Source organism: Phyllostomus hastatus, unplaced genomic scaffold, assembly GCF_019186645.2.
Source record: "Phyllostomus hastatus isolate PE091 unplaced genomic scaffold, TTU_PhHast_1.1 phas_contig_90, whole genome shotgun sequence".
NCBI lineage: Eukaryota > Metazoa > Chordata > Mammalia > Chiroptera > Phyllostomidae > Phyllostomus > Phyllostomus hastatus.
The window spans coordinates 1,218,831-1,233,445 of NW_025333984.1; the positions used below are offsets into that span (position 1 = coordinate 1,218,831).

Here is a 14,615-nt window from a genome sequence, read left to right on the forward strand (position 1 = left end):
AGTGTAAAGAACTACAAATCAAGCATTTAGTGAGGTGATATTATATAAGCTTTGAAGTCTGACAACTGGGTTCGAAGTTAGATTGAATCCACTGCCCATTTGCCTTAGGCAAGTCACTTAACCTCCCCAAGCCTCAATTTCCTTACCTATAGAATAGGAGTGATAATGTTCAGCATAGTATCTGGCACAGGGGAGACATATGGTAATATTTATACTTATTTTTTACTTTATTTTTATAGTTTACCCTTTTACAGATATCCCCACTCCCCCCACCTTTTGCCCACTGACCCCTTGGCCTTACAACCCCTTCCCTCCGGCCATCACCAAACTATTGTCTGTTTTTATGGGTTATACATATGTATTTATACTTCTTCATATAGAAGTTTAATTTGGCTTCTGTCTGAAAGTGAAAATATATGAAATCTACAAATAATTTAACCAAATCATTTAGAATTAAGATAAGAAAGCTGGTGCCATTTTTTATCAGTGCTGTATAAATGTAAAAGAGTTAAGCTTTAGAGGGAGGCATCCAATAAGTATTTTTGAATGAACAAATGAATAGATAAAGGGAGGGAGGAAGAAAAAAAGGGAGTTAGGTAGAGAGGGAGGGGAAAGAGCAAGAGAGGAAAGAAGGTAGGCTCTCTAAAGTACCCATGAGTTCTCTGCAGAAGGTATCCAGCCATGTAGTATGAAAAACTGTGACATTTGTTGAAGATACAAGAAACATTGCACATAAGACAATGATACCTCAGTCCCCTTCAGAGTAAGCACCTTGGGACCTCATACATTTCTCCTAATCACCATCAGCTGCCCCATCATATTTTCCCAAATCCCATTGATGGTATGAAATTTCTTCCTTTTCAAAGGTGATTTTAGTTTGGGGGAAAGCCAGAAGTCAAAGGGCACCAAATCTTGGCTGTAGGGAGACTGAATCACCTGGGTGATTTCATATTTTGCCAAAAAACTGCACAAGACATGATCATGCATGAGCAGGTACATTGTTGTTATGGAGCTGCCAATCAGCAGATGCCCATAGCTGTGGCCTTCTGAATCATCCAAATAGTTACCGTGAAGGAATGTTCAAGTTTCATTCAAAATCTGATGCAGGTTTGTTGCTGTACTTGCTCAGTCATTTTGAATGCAAGAGCCCCACAATACACATGCTGACTCAATGGTGTCTACCCGCCCCACTGACTAGTACAGTGAAGTCATCATTGTTCATATATGTGCATTCCAGTCCACTCTCCTTGACTGCCAGGTTACATCAATGTCGTGCAAACCATTCTTGTTGTATTAACAATGGCTAGACTTTTTCTGGGCAGACCTTGTATATTCTTTAATGCTCTCAATCCTCAGTTTATTCAATAAACTCATATTTAGTTTATTCATAGCTAATGACACTGGCTATTGATTGGTGGACTTGCTGCCTTCTTTCCCTCTGGTATTTTTAGGAAAGCCAGGTGAGCAACTACATTGACATTTTTTTTAGAATACCCTAGCTTAGGTCTTATAACAAAATGCTCATAAGAATGGAGAGCATTCTGTGCATGGGAAGCTTCTCTTCTATTAACAGAATACTCTAAACATCTACCTACACCTCCTCATTTTCTGCACTGGTTCTTCCTAAATTTTGCAATGCCCACTTGTGAACTTCTTTATACGTGTAAATACCAAGTGCCATTAAAAGATATCAATGACATAAGTCCTGTGTAGAGGGTCCTTTCAAATATGCATTTCACTGTAGAAAAAAAGCATGTTTTATCTAAGGGTATTTCTGAATATGCTGTGCTCAGAGTGCCGCCACCCATGGTGTTTAGCCTTCTTTTCCACACATGGTCCTTTCTGTTAAAAGCATGTCACCTTTTTGGACTCCAGTAACAGCTTCATTATGCTGTTGAAAAAGAAATTGGAGAAGAAATGGAAGCACATTTCAGAATTTGTTTCTACTATCATATCTTTGAAAGTATCATATAATTATATTGCATTTCTTTTTCCAGATTGGCAAGTTATGTGCCCATTCTCAACAACGCCAATATAGATCTGCTTATTATCCTGAGGATCTGTTTATTGACAAGAAGGTATTAAAAGTTGCTCATGTAGAACATGAAGAAACCTTATCCAGTCGAAGAAGGTGAGAGTTTTTTTTTTCTCTATTTTAGTGTACAATTAGCAATTGTGTTTTAAGGTAAAAAACCACTGGAGTGAAGCTTCTTAAATACATGTTATTTAGTCCTTCTGAGTAGAGTGTTTAGTTAATTAAATTCTGTCATCTGTCAATGTTAAAGGAAAAAGATATTGTATTATATCCAAGCCATATGTACATGTAATTTTACCATATGTAACTATTCAGTACAGCAAGCCAGGGTGGAATGGACTTCTGTAATCAAGAATTTTATTGATAAAATATTTTTGTCATGATTTGATCTCACAATGCCATGCTGTGTTATTTTTGTTGTTGTTATGATTTGATCTCACAATGCTCAAATCAGAGATTTGATCTCTGATGGTTTGGTTTGTGGCTTTTCCCATTATTAATGGTGAGTCCAGGATGTGTTCACCACAGAGAAAATGGTGCACACACACTCATGTGTATACACACACACTGCAAACTCTACACACTCTTTTAAGAATGATAAAATGAAGGAATTGGTTCCTATTTATTAAAATAGCAGTCAAGGGACTGAATTAAAGTTTGTTCCTTATTCTCTTCATTCCTCCACACCACATCGAGATTCCCTCCTTTCCTGTTCTTGTTTCATGTTTACTCATAAGTCACAGAAATTTGATAGGAAGCCCAACACAAATCTAGGAGAACTACCTTACCCCAAAGCAATGCACATGGAGCCAACCCTGCGACTGGCTCAAGAATAGCTAGACATGAGTTCTACTTCCTCATGACTTTGAGGACATAGAGAGAGACTGGCCTACAGATGGAAAATGAAGAGACAAAATAAGTAACATCTCAGATTTGGGGTAAATTATTCCATTCACATCCATTTACCACAGGAGGTTTTGAAATGGTAATCTCTAGTCATATATGATAAAGTTCAGAGTGAGAGAAGGCAATAAGGCTGCTTGAGAGAGAGTCCTTCAAAGAACCATGTCAAGAAGTCCCATTTCCTTTTCTTTTATTGATTTCCAAACTAATGGATTCCTAGTGTCCCTGTAGCAGAAGTTTTCAAGTGTGATTATAGGACTCAAGGAGTCCCACAGACCCTTTCAGGAGGTTGGTGTGACCAGCCTTTTGCTAATTGCATATATGTGCGAAGCTGGCTTTTGTTCATATACTTCAACCAAAACAACGTATTACAACAGATTAAATGCAGAAGCCAATGGAAGAATTTATCTGTCTCCTATTAAGACAGGCAGTAAAGGTATTTTGCAAAAATGCACAAACAACATCACTTTTCAGCCCTAAGTGGTGTGGCTCATTTGGTTGGGCATCATCCCGCAAAGTGAAAGGTCTCTGGTTTGATTCCTGGTCAGGGCACCTGCCTGGATTGTGGGTTTTTTAGTCTTCAGTCCAGGTGTGTAGAAGAGGCAGCCGATTGATATTTCTCTCTCACATCAATGTTTCTCTCCTTCTCATTTTCCCTCCCATCCCTCTCTCTAAAATTAAATAAATAAAATATTTTAAAAAGCAAAATTACTTTTTTCATTAAAACATTATTTATATTAACATATAATGTCTCATTGTTATTTTTAAGTTAATACTAAAATTAAATTCTTTCTGTGTGTTAATATATAAAGCAGTAAATATCAATTGATATATATTACATAAACAAAAGGTCTTTTGAGGTCCTCAACAATTTTAAGTGTTAAAGGGTTGTATTAGGTATCTAGTGCTGTATAACAAATTATCCCAAAACTGTGATTTAAATCAAACAAATTCATTATCTCACAGTCTGTCAGTAATTTGGGAACTGCTTAGCTAGGTGGTTCTGAGTCTCTAGAGATATTTCAGTCAAGATGTTGCCTGGGGCTGGCAGTCATCTGAGTGTTGATTTCAGCTGGAGGATCTGCTTTCAAGGTGGCTCACTTACACATTTAGCAAGTTTGTGCTGGTTGTTGAAAGGAGGCTTTAGTTCCTCACTACATGGACCTCATGAGTATCCTCACAACATGGCCTCTGGCTTCCCCACAATAAGTGATCCATAGGAGAGAGCAAGGAGGAAGGTGTTATGTGTTTTATGAGCCAGTCTCAGAAGTTGACATACTCTCAGTTCTGACATGCTCGGTTTGTTACAAGCAAGTCGCAAATTCTAGTTCACATTCAAGGGGGAGGGAAATTAAGCCCCACATCTTGAAAGACATAGTATCAAAGGATTTGTGGACATCTTTAAAAACCACCACAGGTTCCTGGCACCAAACTGTTTGAGAACCATATCCCTATAGCATGGGGTTCTTTGGCAAGTTTTTGTTTTTCTAAAAAGACAAAATTAGGCCATTTTCCCAGGATCTCTTTAGCTCCTAACTGTCCTTTTTCTATAGTTTGCCATTGCTTTCATTCAGTCTAAATCACCCGAGGAATTAACCTGCCATCGATCTTCAAGTGGTAGAAACCCCTTGCACATTAGACTGAAGCAAATAATTTATATAACATAATATATTAAGTATGTATAAATAAAATATAAATTATAAGTGTAATATATTTATAAATATAATAATGTATATTTGTATTATATTTATATCATTATATAAATGAATTTTAGGTAACACCTATTATGTGCCAGCATATATACACTAGGCACTGAAAATCAAGACACAGCCTTTGCTCTCCAAATCAGTGTGATGTGAAAATGGACTTAAATGCAAATAATTCCAAAACAGTTTTGTAAATACAAAAGAATGTCCAGTGTATATACAGGCAGCCTATGGAGAAAGAGAGTCTGCCCAGGGAGTTACAGTGAAAGTGTCATGGAGGAGGTGGTATATGGATTTGTAACAGAATCACAGGTAGAGCTTTTTCAAAGTAAACACCCTAACCCTGGTCCCATTTTGAGATTACCTTGTCAACCTGGATACTTAAAGGGTCTTTGTTCCTTTCTTTTTTTTTTTAAGAATTAGAGAGAGAGCCTGGCTGGCATAGCTCAGTGGATTGAGCGCAGGCTGTGAACCAAAGTGTTGCAGTTTTGATTCCCAGTCAGGGCACATGCCTGGGTTGCAAGGCCATGGCCCCCAGCAACCACACATTAATGTTTCTCTCTCTCTCTTTCTCCCTCCCTTCCCTCTCTAAAAATAAATAAATAAAAGCTTTAAAAAAAGTTAAAAAAAAGAATTAGAGAGAGGGGAAGGGAGGGAGAAAGAGAGGGAGAGAAACATCAATGTGTGGCTGCCTCTCACGTGCCCCTTACTGGGGACCTGGCCCACAACCCAGGCATGTGACCCGACAGGGAATTGAACCAGAGATTTGGTTCACAGGCCAGCACTCAGTTCACTGAGCCACACTGAGCCACACCAGCCAGGACAACCTGAATACATTTTTAAGTAAGTAAGAGATTCATCGAGGCCCTGCTGCCATGGCTTTTATCTTGAGCTCTGTGGAGGGACATGGAGGACTCTGTGGGTGTTCATACCTCCAGGGAAAAATAAATTGATCAGGGGGTTCTTGGCTGGTCACTGAGATTTGAGACTTCATTTATATTCATTTGTGGACTTTTTGTTAATGAAATGAAAAGAGAGAGAAGAGAAGAGAAAAGGGAGAGAAGAGAAAGAAAGAGAAGAGAAGAGAGAAGAGAAGAGAAGAGAAGAGAAGAGAAGAGAAGAGAAGAGAAGAGAAGAGAAGAGAAGAGAAGAGAAGAGAAGAGAAGAGAAGAGAAGAGAAGAGAAGAGAAGAAAAAATTCCAAAACCTGTTGACTGGAGCAAGTGGTAGTCAGGCAGGGCTCATTTGGATGTTGGAAACATGAGCCTGACCCATGATGCTTCTCATCATTTTAGTAAAATGAAGCATTAGAGTCTGTTGTGGAGCCATTCTTTGTGAACTTTCTGGCAGAATAAGAAAACAAAACAGCAAAAGAGTGTCTGATTTCATTTAACTCCCTCAAATAGGCATTGTAAACCCTCTTAGGGAAAGGAAAGAACTGGAGATTAAGATGATCCCTGGCTAAATGCACTGCCCCCTGCAATCTGATGTTATTGGAGGGCTTGTTTTGGCAGTGTTAGTGCTTTCATAAACGTCTCAGTATGTTATGCACAGCATTTTACACTGTCCAGAAAAATGTATGTGCTTCCAGCAACCCTCACACCCATGCCCAAGCTCCATCCTCTGTGGTTAAAAATATGATAATTGGAAAGAAACCCTATTGTAGCATTCAGTCTGTGCATGTTGTGAGCAAGCCGTCTGAATCTGATTATGAGTTGAAAAGCCTGTTGCCTTATTAAAAATAACAACACACAAAGAAACACAGGATTCCTTTGGTAGCATTCAGAAGTCATGTGTTTGTTTTGTCTGCCCCCAACTGGGTAGTTTGCAACACACAACTAATCTTAGAAATACCTTAGTTCAATTTAAAGGCAATTTTAAATTCAGCTGATGGCCTACATATAAGACTCTGCATCTTTTTAAGGTATAAATATTTAAAATATCTGTCATCAGATTTAAAACAGGATAGGATGAGATGTACAATAGCACATTCAGAATAGAAGAAATGAGATTTCCATAGCCCTTTTCAACTCTAATATTTTCAGCACATCTCATATATCAGCCTTTGAATGTCTCTTTCACTACTTCCCTTAGGATACTGTTTACCTTGTCATTTGCATATCCCTCATAAAGTTCAGTAGAACACATGAGCAATATCTTTCCCTTTTCAAAATCTATATACCAAGCTTCTGGCCCAACTGCTGACCTGTGAGAAAGTCACATAGTCCCTCCACCCTTGTGAAATTACATCTGTGTATTCCAGCCTTCTTCTTCCTGTACTCCCCCTCCTCCCCTTTCCCTCTGGCTTAGTCTGTAGGGGCAATAGATTAGATGACACTAGTAAATGACCTCGAAAGAAAAGAACAAAAGCTGATCTCAGCTCCCTGGTCCAAATCAATGGTAACTCCCACTCCCTCTCAGATTGTTGCTCTGGTTTGGCTAGGCAGCTTTGTAAGTTCAGTGGTGCTTTCCATCCTCTGAACAAAACAACAAAGTATGTCCTGAGTGAATCAATGAGTTTCGGGTCTGGTACAAGTCATTCTACTCTAAATTGGACGCTACTTCTTTCAACATTTGTCAACACCATCTATATGCTATGCATTGTGTAAGGATTAGGCTCTGATGAATAGGAGGAGCTCCTCCTAGCCTAGTTAGGAAGACAGACACACAAATGAATAGTTTTCATACATTAGAGGCAAGTGCCCAAACAGCTATGTACAAAGGGGTGGCAGCATCACAGGCAGGGAAGTAACAGCTCTCCTGTGAGTCAAGAAAAGTTTCTTGGAAAAGGTACCATAACTTTTGAGCTGGGCCTTGAGGAACTAGTAGAAATTCAACAGACAGAGGAATGAAAGAGTGTTGCTGGCAAAAGGAACAGTATAAGAAAAAGTACAGGCTAGTGTCTGGAATGGTAGAAAATTATAGTTTAGGGTAAGACTGTGAAAGGTTCTTTGCAGCAGTACTAAGCATGATCCTACATCATTTCAATTATAATTATTTTAGTTTATGTGCTTTTCTGTGTTTTTAATTTAGAAAAAAATAGTGAACTCATATTACTTTATGTTAAGAAAAAAGGAGGCTTAATGGTAAAGGAGAAAAGTTCAGGATCTGCACTAGGGGATGAAAGGCTGTTTTTACTTTTAGTGGTTTCCAATTAGTGCTGCTTTGATGCCTGCCCAAGCAAATCATTGCAAGAAAGCAAAGAGAATCCCCTCCCTCACAACCCGAGAACAGGTCTCTCGAGAATGATGAGAGCCCTCCAGGGAGGATCACGTGCACCCAGATGCAATATTTCAAAATGGTTCATGCATGCAAAGGGGCCCCGTCCTTTAGTTCCACATTTAACATATTGAATGGAAACCTCTATGAAGAGACTCTTTTTTTCCTGCACAGACTGCTGTAAGCAAGTGTTTGGTTTGTCCTAAGTGAGAGCCATAGGCTCCACTATTTATATGTCAAATGCTTTGTTTGGTATGTATGTATTAGAATAAAGTGGAATTGGAATCAAAGAACGTTCCTTCCAACAAAATTGTTTTTCTCATCCTGGGCACCTAATTATCCAAACTTTCTATCTTTTTTTTTTCTAGCGACAATTCAGTTGAGCAGAAAACATAAATTCATGGGTGGAGATTCTATTGTTGTCTGTCATGGGTTACTAGCACAAAGAAAAGAAATCACGACTGAGTCGTATGTGGGTAATTAATGTTACTTAATTTGGTTTTAGCTATCTTTATTTAAAGAGAGAAACAGAAATATTCAACTGACCTGCTTTAAAATTGTAAGGATGGGGCCATAAATCTCTATTTAAGAAAAGATAAAAATAAAAGCCAGTTAATTCCCATCCCAGAACAAGTTTAGGAAGGAAGGACAATGAAGAGAAGAAATGGGAGAGGCCCAGGAAACTTGGTAGGAGGTAAACTACTCCTGTCACACTCTACTGCTTTCTAGCTGTGGTGCCAGAGGACATTATCACCTGTTGTCACTCTCTTTGGAAAAACTCATTAACTCTCCAACAGTTTAAGAAGTCTTTCTTCTACCCTGAAAAGTAGTATTTCTGGATTTCTTTTAAAAAATCACATTTTCTTTTGGAAAGCAAGGTTTATTTTCTCACAGTACGTAGAAAGTTTGGCATGAAGGAATGGGCTGCGCTGTAACACTGCCTGGGAACTCTAAAGCACTGGCCAGTCTGCTAGCTGTGCCAGAACCCAATACTGTCTCATCCCACAGGCCCTGGAAATTATTTCAGAACTTGCATTTATTTCATTATTCTGAGGCTTTTCCGCTAATTAAATCCACCTTAAATTCTAAGTAGGCCCTAATGGGAATAATATACACTACAAATCAAAAACAATTCAGTGAAGAACACTATCAAGAAGAAAAGGTTTTAGAGAAATAAATAAAAAACTTCACCAGAGAGAAAATCCTGGAAGGCAATATATCTAAATATGAACAGTGATTGTCCCTGGCTGGTAGGAATAATGTTTTCATCCCTTCCTGTCTTCCTATATTTTCTAAATATAGAAAATGTTTAGTGAGCATATATTTGTTTTGTGATGAGAAAGAAAATGAACAAACTTCATCTGAAGGAAAAAATAGATTTTAAACACTGATTATAGCTCTTGTCATGCTGCAGTTGCAGCTCATAGAAATTTCTCTTCTCACCCTTCACCCATGATGTTATTTCATGTCCATCCAAACCTGGTTCTTTCCTAGCTCTCCTGTACTGTCTCCTTCCATTGTTCCAAGGGATATCCCTCTCTCAGTAGTGAAACCTCTCTTTCTCTGAGACATATTTCAATTCTTCTTGACTTTTTTTTTTGGAGGGGTGGTTATATGTTATAACAACTTTACTGAGATGTAATCCACATACCATATCATTCATCCATTTAAAGTATACAATTCAACTGTTTTTTTTAATATATTCAGAGTTGTGTAACTATCACCACAATCAATTTAGAACATTTTTTATTTTTTAAATATATTTTATTGATTATGCTATTACAGTTGTCCCATTTCCCCCCTTCACTCCCCTCCACCCTGTACACCCTCTCCCACCCACTCCCCCCCTTTAGTTCATGTCCATGTGTCATACTTATAAGTTCTTTAGCTTCTACATTTCTCATACTATTCTTACCCTTCCCCTGTCTATTTTCTACTTACAATCTATGCTACTTATTCTCTGCAACTTTTCTCCCTCTCTCCTCCTCCCACTCCCCTGTTGCTAACCCTCCATGTGATTTCCATTTCTGTGGTTCTGTTCCTGTTCTAGGTGTTTGCTTAGTTTCTTTTGGTTTTGCTTTAGGTGTGGTTGTCCATAATTGTGAGTTTGCTGTCCTTTTACTATACATGTTTTTTTTTAATCTTCTTTTCTTAGATAAGTTCCTTTAACATTTCATAAAATAAGGGCTTGGTGATGATGAACTCCTTTAACTTGACCTTATCTGAGAAGCACTTAATCTGCCCTTCCATTCTAAATTAAAGCTTTGCTGGATAGAGTAATCTGGGATATAGGTCCTTGTCTTTCATGACTTAGAATACTTCTTTCCAGCCCCTTCTTTCCTATAAGATCTCTTTTGAGAAATCAGCTGACAGTCTGATGGGAACTCCTTTGTAGGTTACTGTCCTCTTGTCTCTTGCTGCTTCTAGGATTCTCTCCTTCATTTTTATCTTGGCTAATGTAATGATGATGTGCCTTGGTGTGTTCCTCCTTGGGTCCAACTTCTTTGGGACTCTCTGAGCTTCCTGGACTTCCTGCAAGTCTATTTCCTTTGCCCGACTGGGGAAGTTCTCCTTTATTATTTGTTCAAATACGTGTTCAATCTGTTGCTCTACCTCTTTTCCTTCTGGTGCCCCTATAATTCGGATGTTGGAATGTTTAAAGATGTCCTGGGGGTTCCTAAGCTTCTCCTCATTTTTTTTTTTAGAATTCTTATTTCTCCATTCTTTCCTGTTTGGTTGTTTCTTTCTTCCTTCTGGTCCTCTCTATTGTTTTGAGTCCCAGTTTCCTTCTCATCACTCTTGGTTCCCTGTACATTTTCCTTCATTTCTTTTATGGTAACCTGCATTTGTTCATCTACTTTGCAACTAAAATCAACCAATTCTGTGAGCTTCCTGATCACCAGTGTTTTGAACTGTGCATCTGATAGGTTAGCTATCTCTTGGTCACTCAAAAGGATGAATCCTGGGGCATTGATCTTTTCTTCTGGTTGAGATGTCTCTCTCTCTCTCTCTCTCTCTCTCTCTCTCTCTCTCTCTCTCTCTCTCTCTCTCTCTTCTTTTGGTCTGGTTGCTCCTGTCATGGTGAGGGGTGGAGTCTTAGGTGTTCACCAGGGCTGGGCACCCCAGTCTCTAGATTGTGACATTGTATGTGATGGCGGGGTTGAGAGGAGGCGGTAGCTCCGGTAGCTCCATTCTCCATGGGACCTCAGTCCCTTCCCTGGAATCCTGGGTTGCGCGCTCTGCCCTGCTCCACAATTGCCACCTCACTGGGTCTGCCAGCTGCTGCTTGCGTACTCAGGGTCGACCCGCTGCGATCTTGCATGCCCCAGATGCCTTCCGCACTCCCGGTTCCCTTATGCACCCAACTCTCCCTGTTCTCTGCGCAGCAACCCTCCCCCAGTTGCTCGTCTCCACCCCTCCTACCAGTCTGGATGAATGGGTCTATTTCAACTTCTTCGCTGTCTGACTTCCATTCAGATAAATTCTCTATCAGTTCTGGGTGTTATTCTGCCTCTAAATTGTTGCTGTCCCTATCTTAGTTGTGTGTGGAGGCATGGTGTATCCACCTATGCCTCCATCTTGGCCAGAAGTCTCAATTTAGAACATTTTCATCACCTCATGAGGAAGTCCCATACTCTTTAGCTATCATTCCCCAACCCTCATCCTCCCTAGCCCTAGGCAAACACTAATATACTTTCTGTCTCTATAGAATTCCCTATTCTGGATATTTGACGTACATGGAATTATATAATATGTGGTAATTCATGATTGGTTTCTTTCACTTAGCATAATGTTTTCAAGGCTCACCTTCGGTTTCTTTTTTAAGGCTGAATGATATGCCATTATATAGAATATGTATTTGTTTATCCTTTTATCAGTTGAACACCTCTGGTTCCACTTTTTGACTATTGTAAATAGTACTGCTGTGAGCATGTATGTAACTATGCTTATTTGAGTATTTGCTTTTAGTTATTTTGGGTTATACCTAGTAGTGTAATTGCTAGATCTTATGGTAATTCTATGCTTATCTTTAACCACCGAACTGTTTTCCACAGCATGGGTACCATTATGTATTCCCACCAGTAATGTATGAGGGTTCCAATTTCTCCATATCCTTATCATATATATTGTCTGCCATTATGATGATGATGATGATGATGATGACGATGAGTGTAGTCATCCTGGTGAAGTGGTATCTCACTGTGGTTTTCACTTACATTTCCCTGATCACTAATGACTAATCTACCCTTTTAAACTCAACTTCATCTTGGCCTTCCATCTCAGATGCTCTACACCTAACTTTTAGATGCAGTTCCTTCTAAAGTCTCCCACCACCTTCTTACCAGGCAAAGACCATTCCAACTGCTATACTAGATTAGTTCAGTGGTTTACACAGCCCAATGGCTAGCTACTCGCTGAGAAAGAGTATCAGGAAAAATATTATGGGAGAGAACATGGTTGTACATTTTAGTGCCCCCTTAGATAAGAGATAAAAGATTTCTTTATCTTGTACACATCAAGTTATCTGGAACTTGAAAAAGGTTAATTCTAATTCATACATAAATTTATCTGGAATATAGTATAGTTCACATACATAGTATAACTATATTCTATAGGTTCATAGTAATGGTAGTAAATTGCCAAATGGCTAACATTGCGGCAGGATTACTCTGTGCTATGTACTATGCCAAACATTCTACATGCATTGTCTCATTTACTCATCACAGCAACTTATCATTAGCTTCATTTTACAGATAATGAAAAGAAGACTCAGAGAGGTTTAGAATTTGCCTAAGGTTTCACTGCTAAGTGAGGAAGCAGTTGGCATTTGTAACTCAAATAGCTTAGATTCCAAAGTCAGGGGCTCTTAGCTGCTACTCATTTTTGAGGACCTGGTCTGAGAATCTAACCATTATAGCATGGTTGCTAAAGGAACTGTGTTGTAAAGTCAAAATAACGAATTCAGAAACAATGTTTTTAAACACATAGGTCCATCTTGTATATTCTGTGGTGGTGATGGGTACCCTGTAAAGTAGGATGGCATTTTATTTACCCAAGTTACCTTGTTTAACTTTCAAAGAGATTACCCTGAGTTCTACAATTTGAATGGAATCTAGAATCTAGATTGAATGGAATCTAGTTCTAGAACCTAGAATGGCCCGACTGTGTTCACATTATTCACATTCTTTGTGGTTTTCTTCGACTTTTTATCTTGACCCCACCAAGTAATACCCTTCCATACTAAATTGGGAGGTCCTACTTTTATTGCAGCCTCTCATCCCGGTAACATTTAGATAGACACTGAATCCTCTCCTGTTTTTTGGTGATCTTTATGGTCAGCTAAGAAAACTTCAAGAGTTTAGAGGCTGGGAAAAGTCCTGAGTGCTTTTATTTTATTTTTTTAACTTCTAGGGAAGTCAAATTGGAAAGCTTTTCTATGAGTTCATTTTTTCTTGCCATATGCTACATTAGTGAGAGTTGGGAGGTAGGAGAAGGCCTAAGGGAAACTCTTTCATTAAAGAGAGAGCCATCACTTCTTATAGACTAATGCCATATTCCATTTCCTCATGGAATGGGGGGTGGAATTACTCAGTCTCAGCTTTTAGTCTTTCAGTTTCCACTCTTGGGAACCGTATTATTACCTTGTAAAACAGAGCATCTCTCCTATTAGCATTAATTGAACCCATCTTTTTCCTCTGTGAGAAACTATAATGTTGACTTTTATTTTCAGATCCCTGAATTCAGCCTCTTTACTTTGGAAATTGACAGAGCCCAGCCATGAGTAGTCTGTGAGGGGGTTTGAGCATAGCAGGAAACAACCATTGGTTTATCAAGAGTTTTATATATATATAAATTATATATATATAATCTCAACAAGCTTTCTTGAGTTGTTCTGTCCACCACCCTGGCTTTACTGTGACCTGAGCCTTTGTGAAGATGTGTATTATAAGCTCTCTCTCTCTCTTTTAAATCATTAGTTGAAGTGAATCGTTTTACAGTAATAAAATGGAAAGTGGCATTAAAAGCAAAAAAATAATTTCTACCAGTCTTCCTCTTTTGGCTGATTTACGGACAACCCCAAGAAGGCATTTCTGGGCTCAGGACTCCCACAAGTGTCCAAATGAGATTCAGACCTCTGGCTCCTCCAGAGGCCTATATATCAAACCAATCCATTCTCAGCCTGGAGACAGAATTGAATAATTACTCCACTGCCAGGAAATTCCCTAGCAGAGTCTCCAAAAACTTAGGAGAGACTTAAGCCAGACTTGGAGACGAAGAACTCTTTAACTTCCTTTCTATCAGGAACATTGCTTTAGAAAATAAAAAAGTATTTTATTTTTGTTTACCACTAGACATTTATTGCATAAAAATTTTAATATTTTAATAAGAATATCTACTTCTCTCCAATTTGTAGTATTTTATTTTGTGTGTCCATGTATATCTGTAACAAGATAATAGGCCAGAAATTTGGCTGGGTACTTATGTGTTTGTGTTTATGCATATTTGCATACTTAATACAATCTCTCTTTCTGTCTCATTCACTTTGTTACTCTTTCCCCCTCTCTCTCTCTCTCTCTCTCATACACGCACACACACAAACACACTTGTCTTATCATAGATAGCATTAAAGCCAAAGCAAATAAATACCATATTTTGCCATATATAATGCACACTTTTTTGCCCAAATTTTTGAGGGAAAAATAAGGCTGAACATTATACATGGGTAGTACTAATTCTGTATCTATATAAATG

At 38.6% G+C, this 14,615-nt stretch overlaps 1 protein-coding gene across 1 annotated transcript in view; it reads left to right on the forward strand.

Moving 5' to 3' along the window:
• GPC3 (glypican 3) overlaps positions 1-14,615 on the forward strand; it is a 430,866-nt gene that overhangs the window by 284,771 nt on the left and 131,480 nt on the right. The window contains exon 4 of the mRNA XM_045852238.1: positions 1,998-2,131. Coding sequence (XP_045708194.1) covers positions 1,998-2,131 — 134 coding nt within the window. The remainder of the gene's footprint in view (positions 1-1,997; positions 2,132-14,615) is intronic.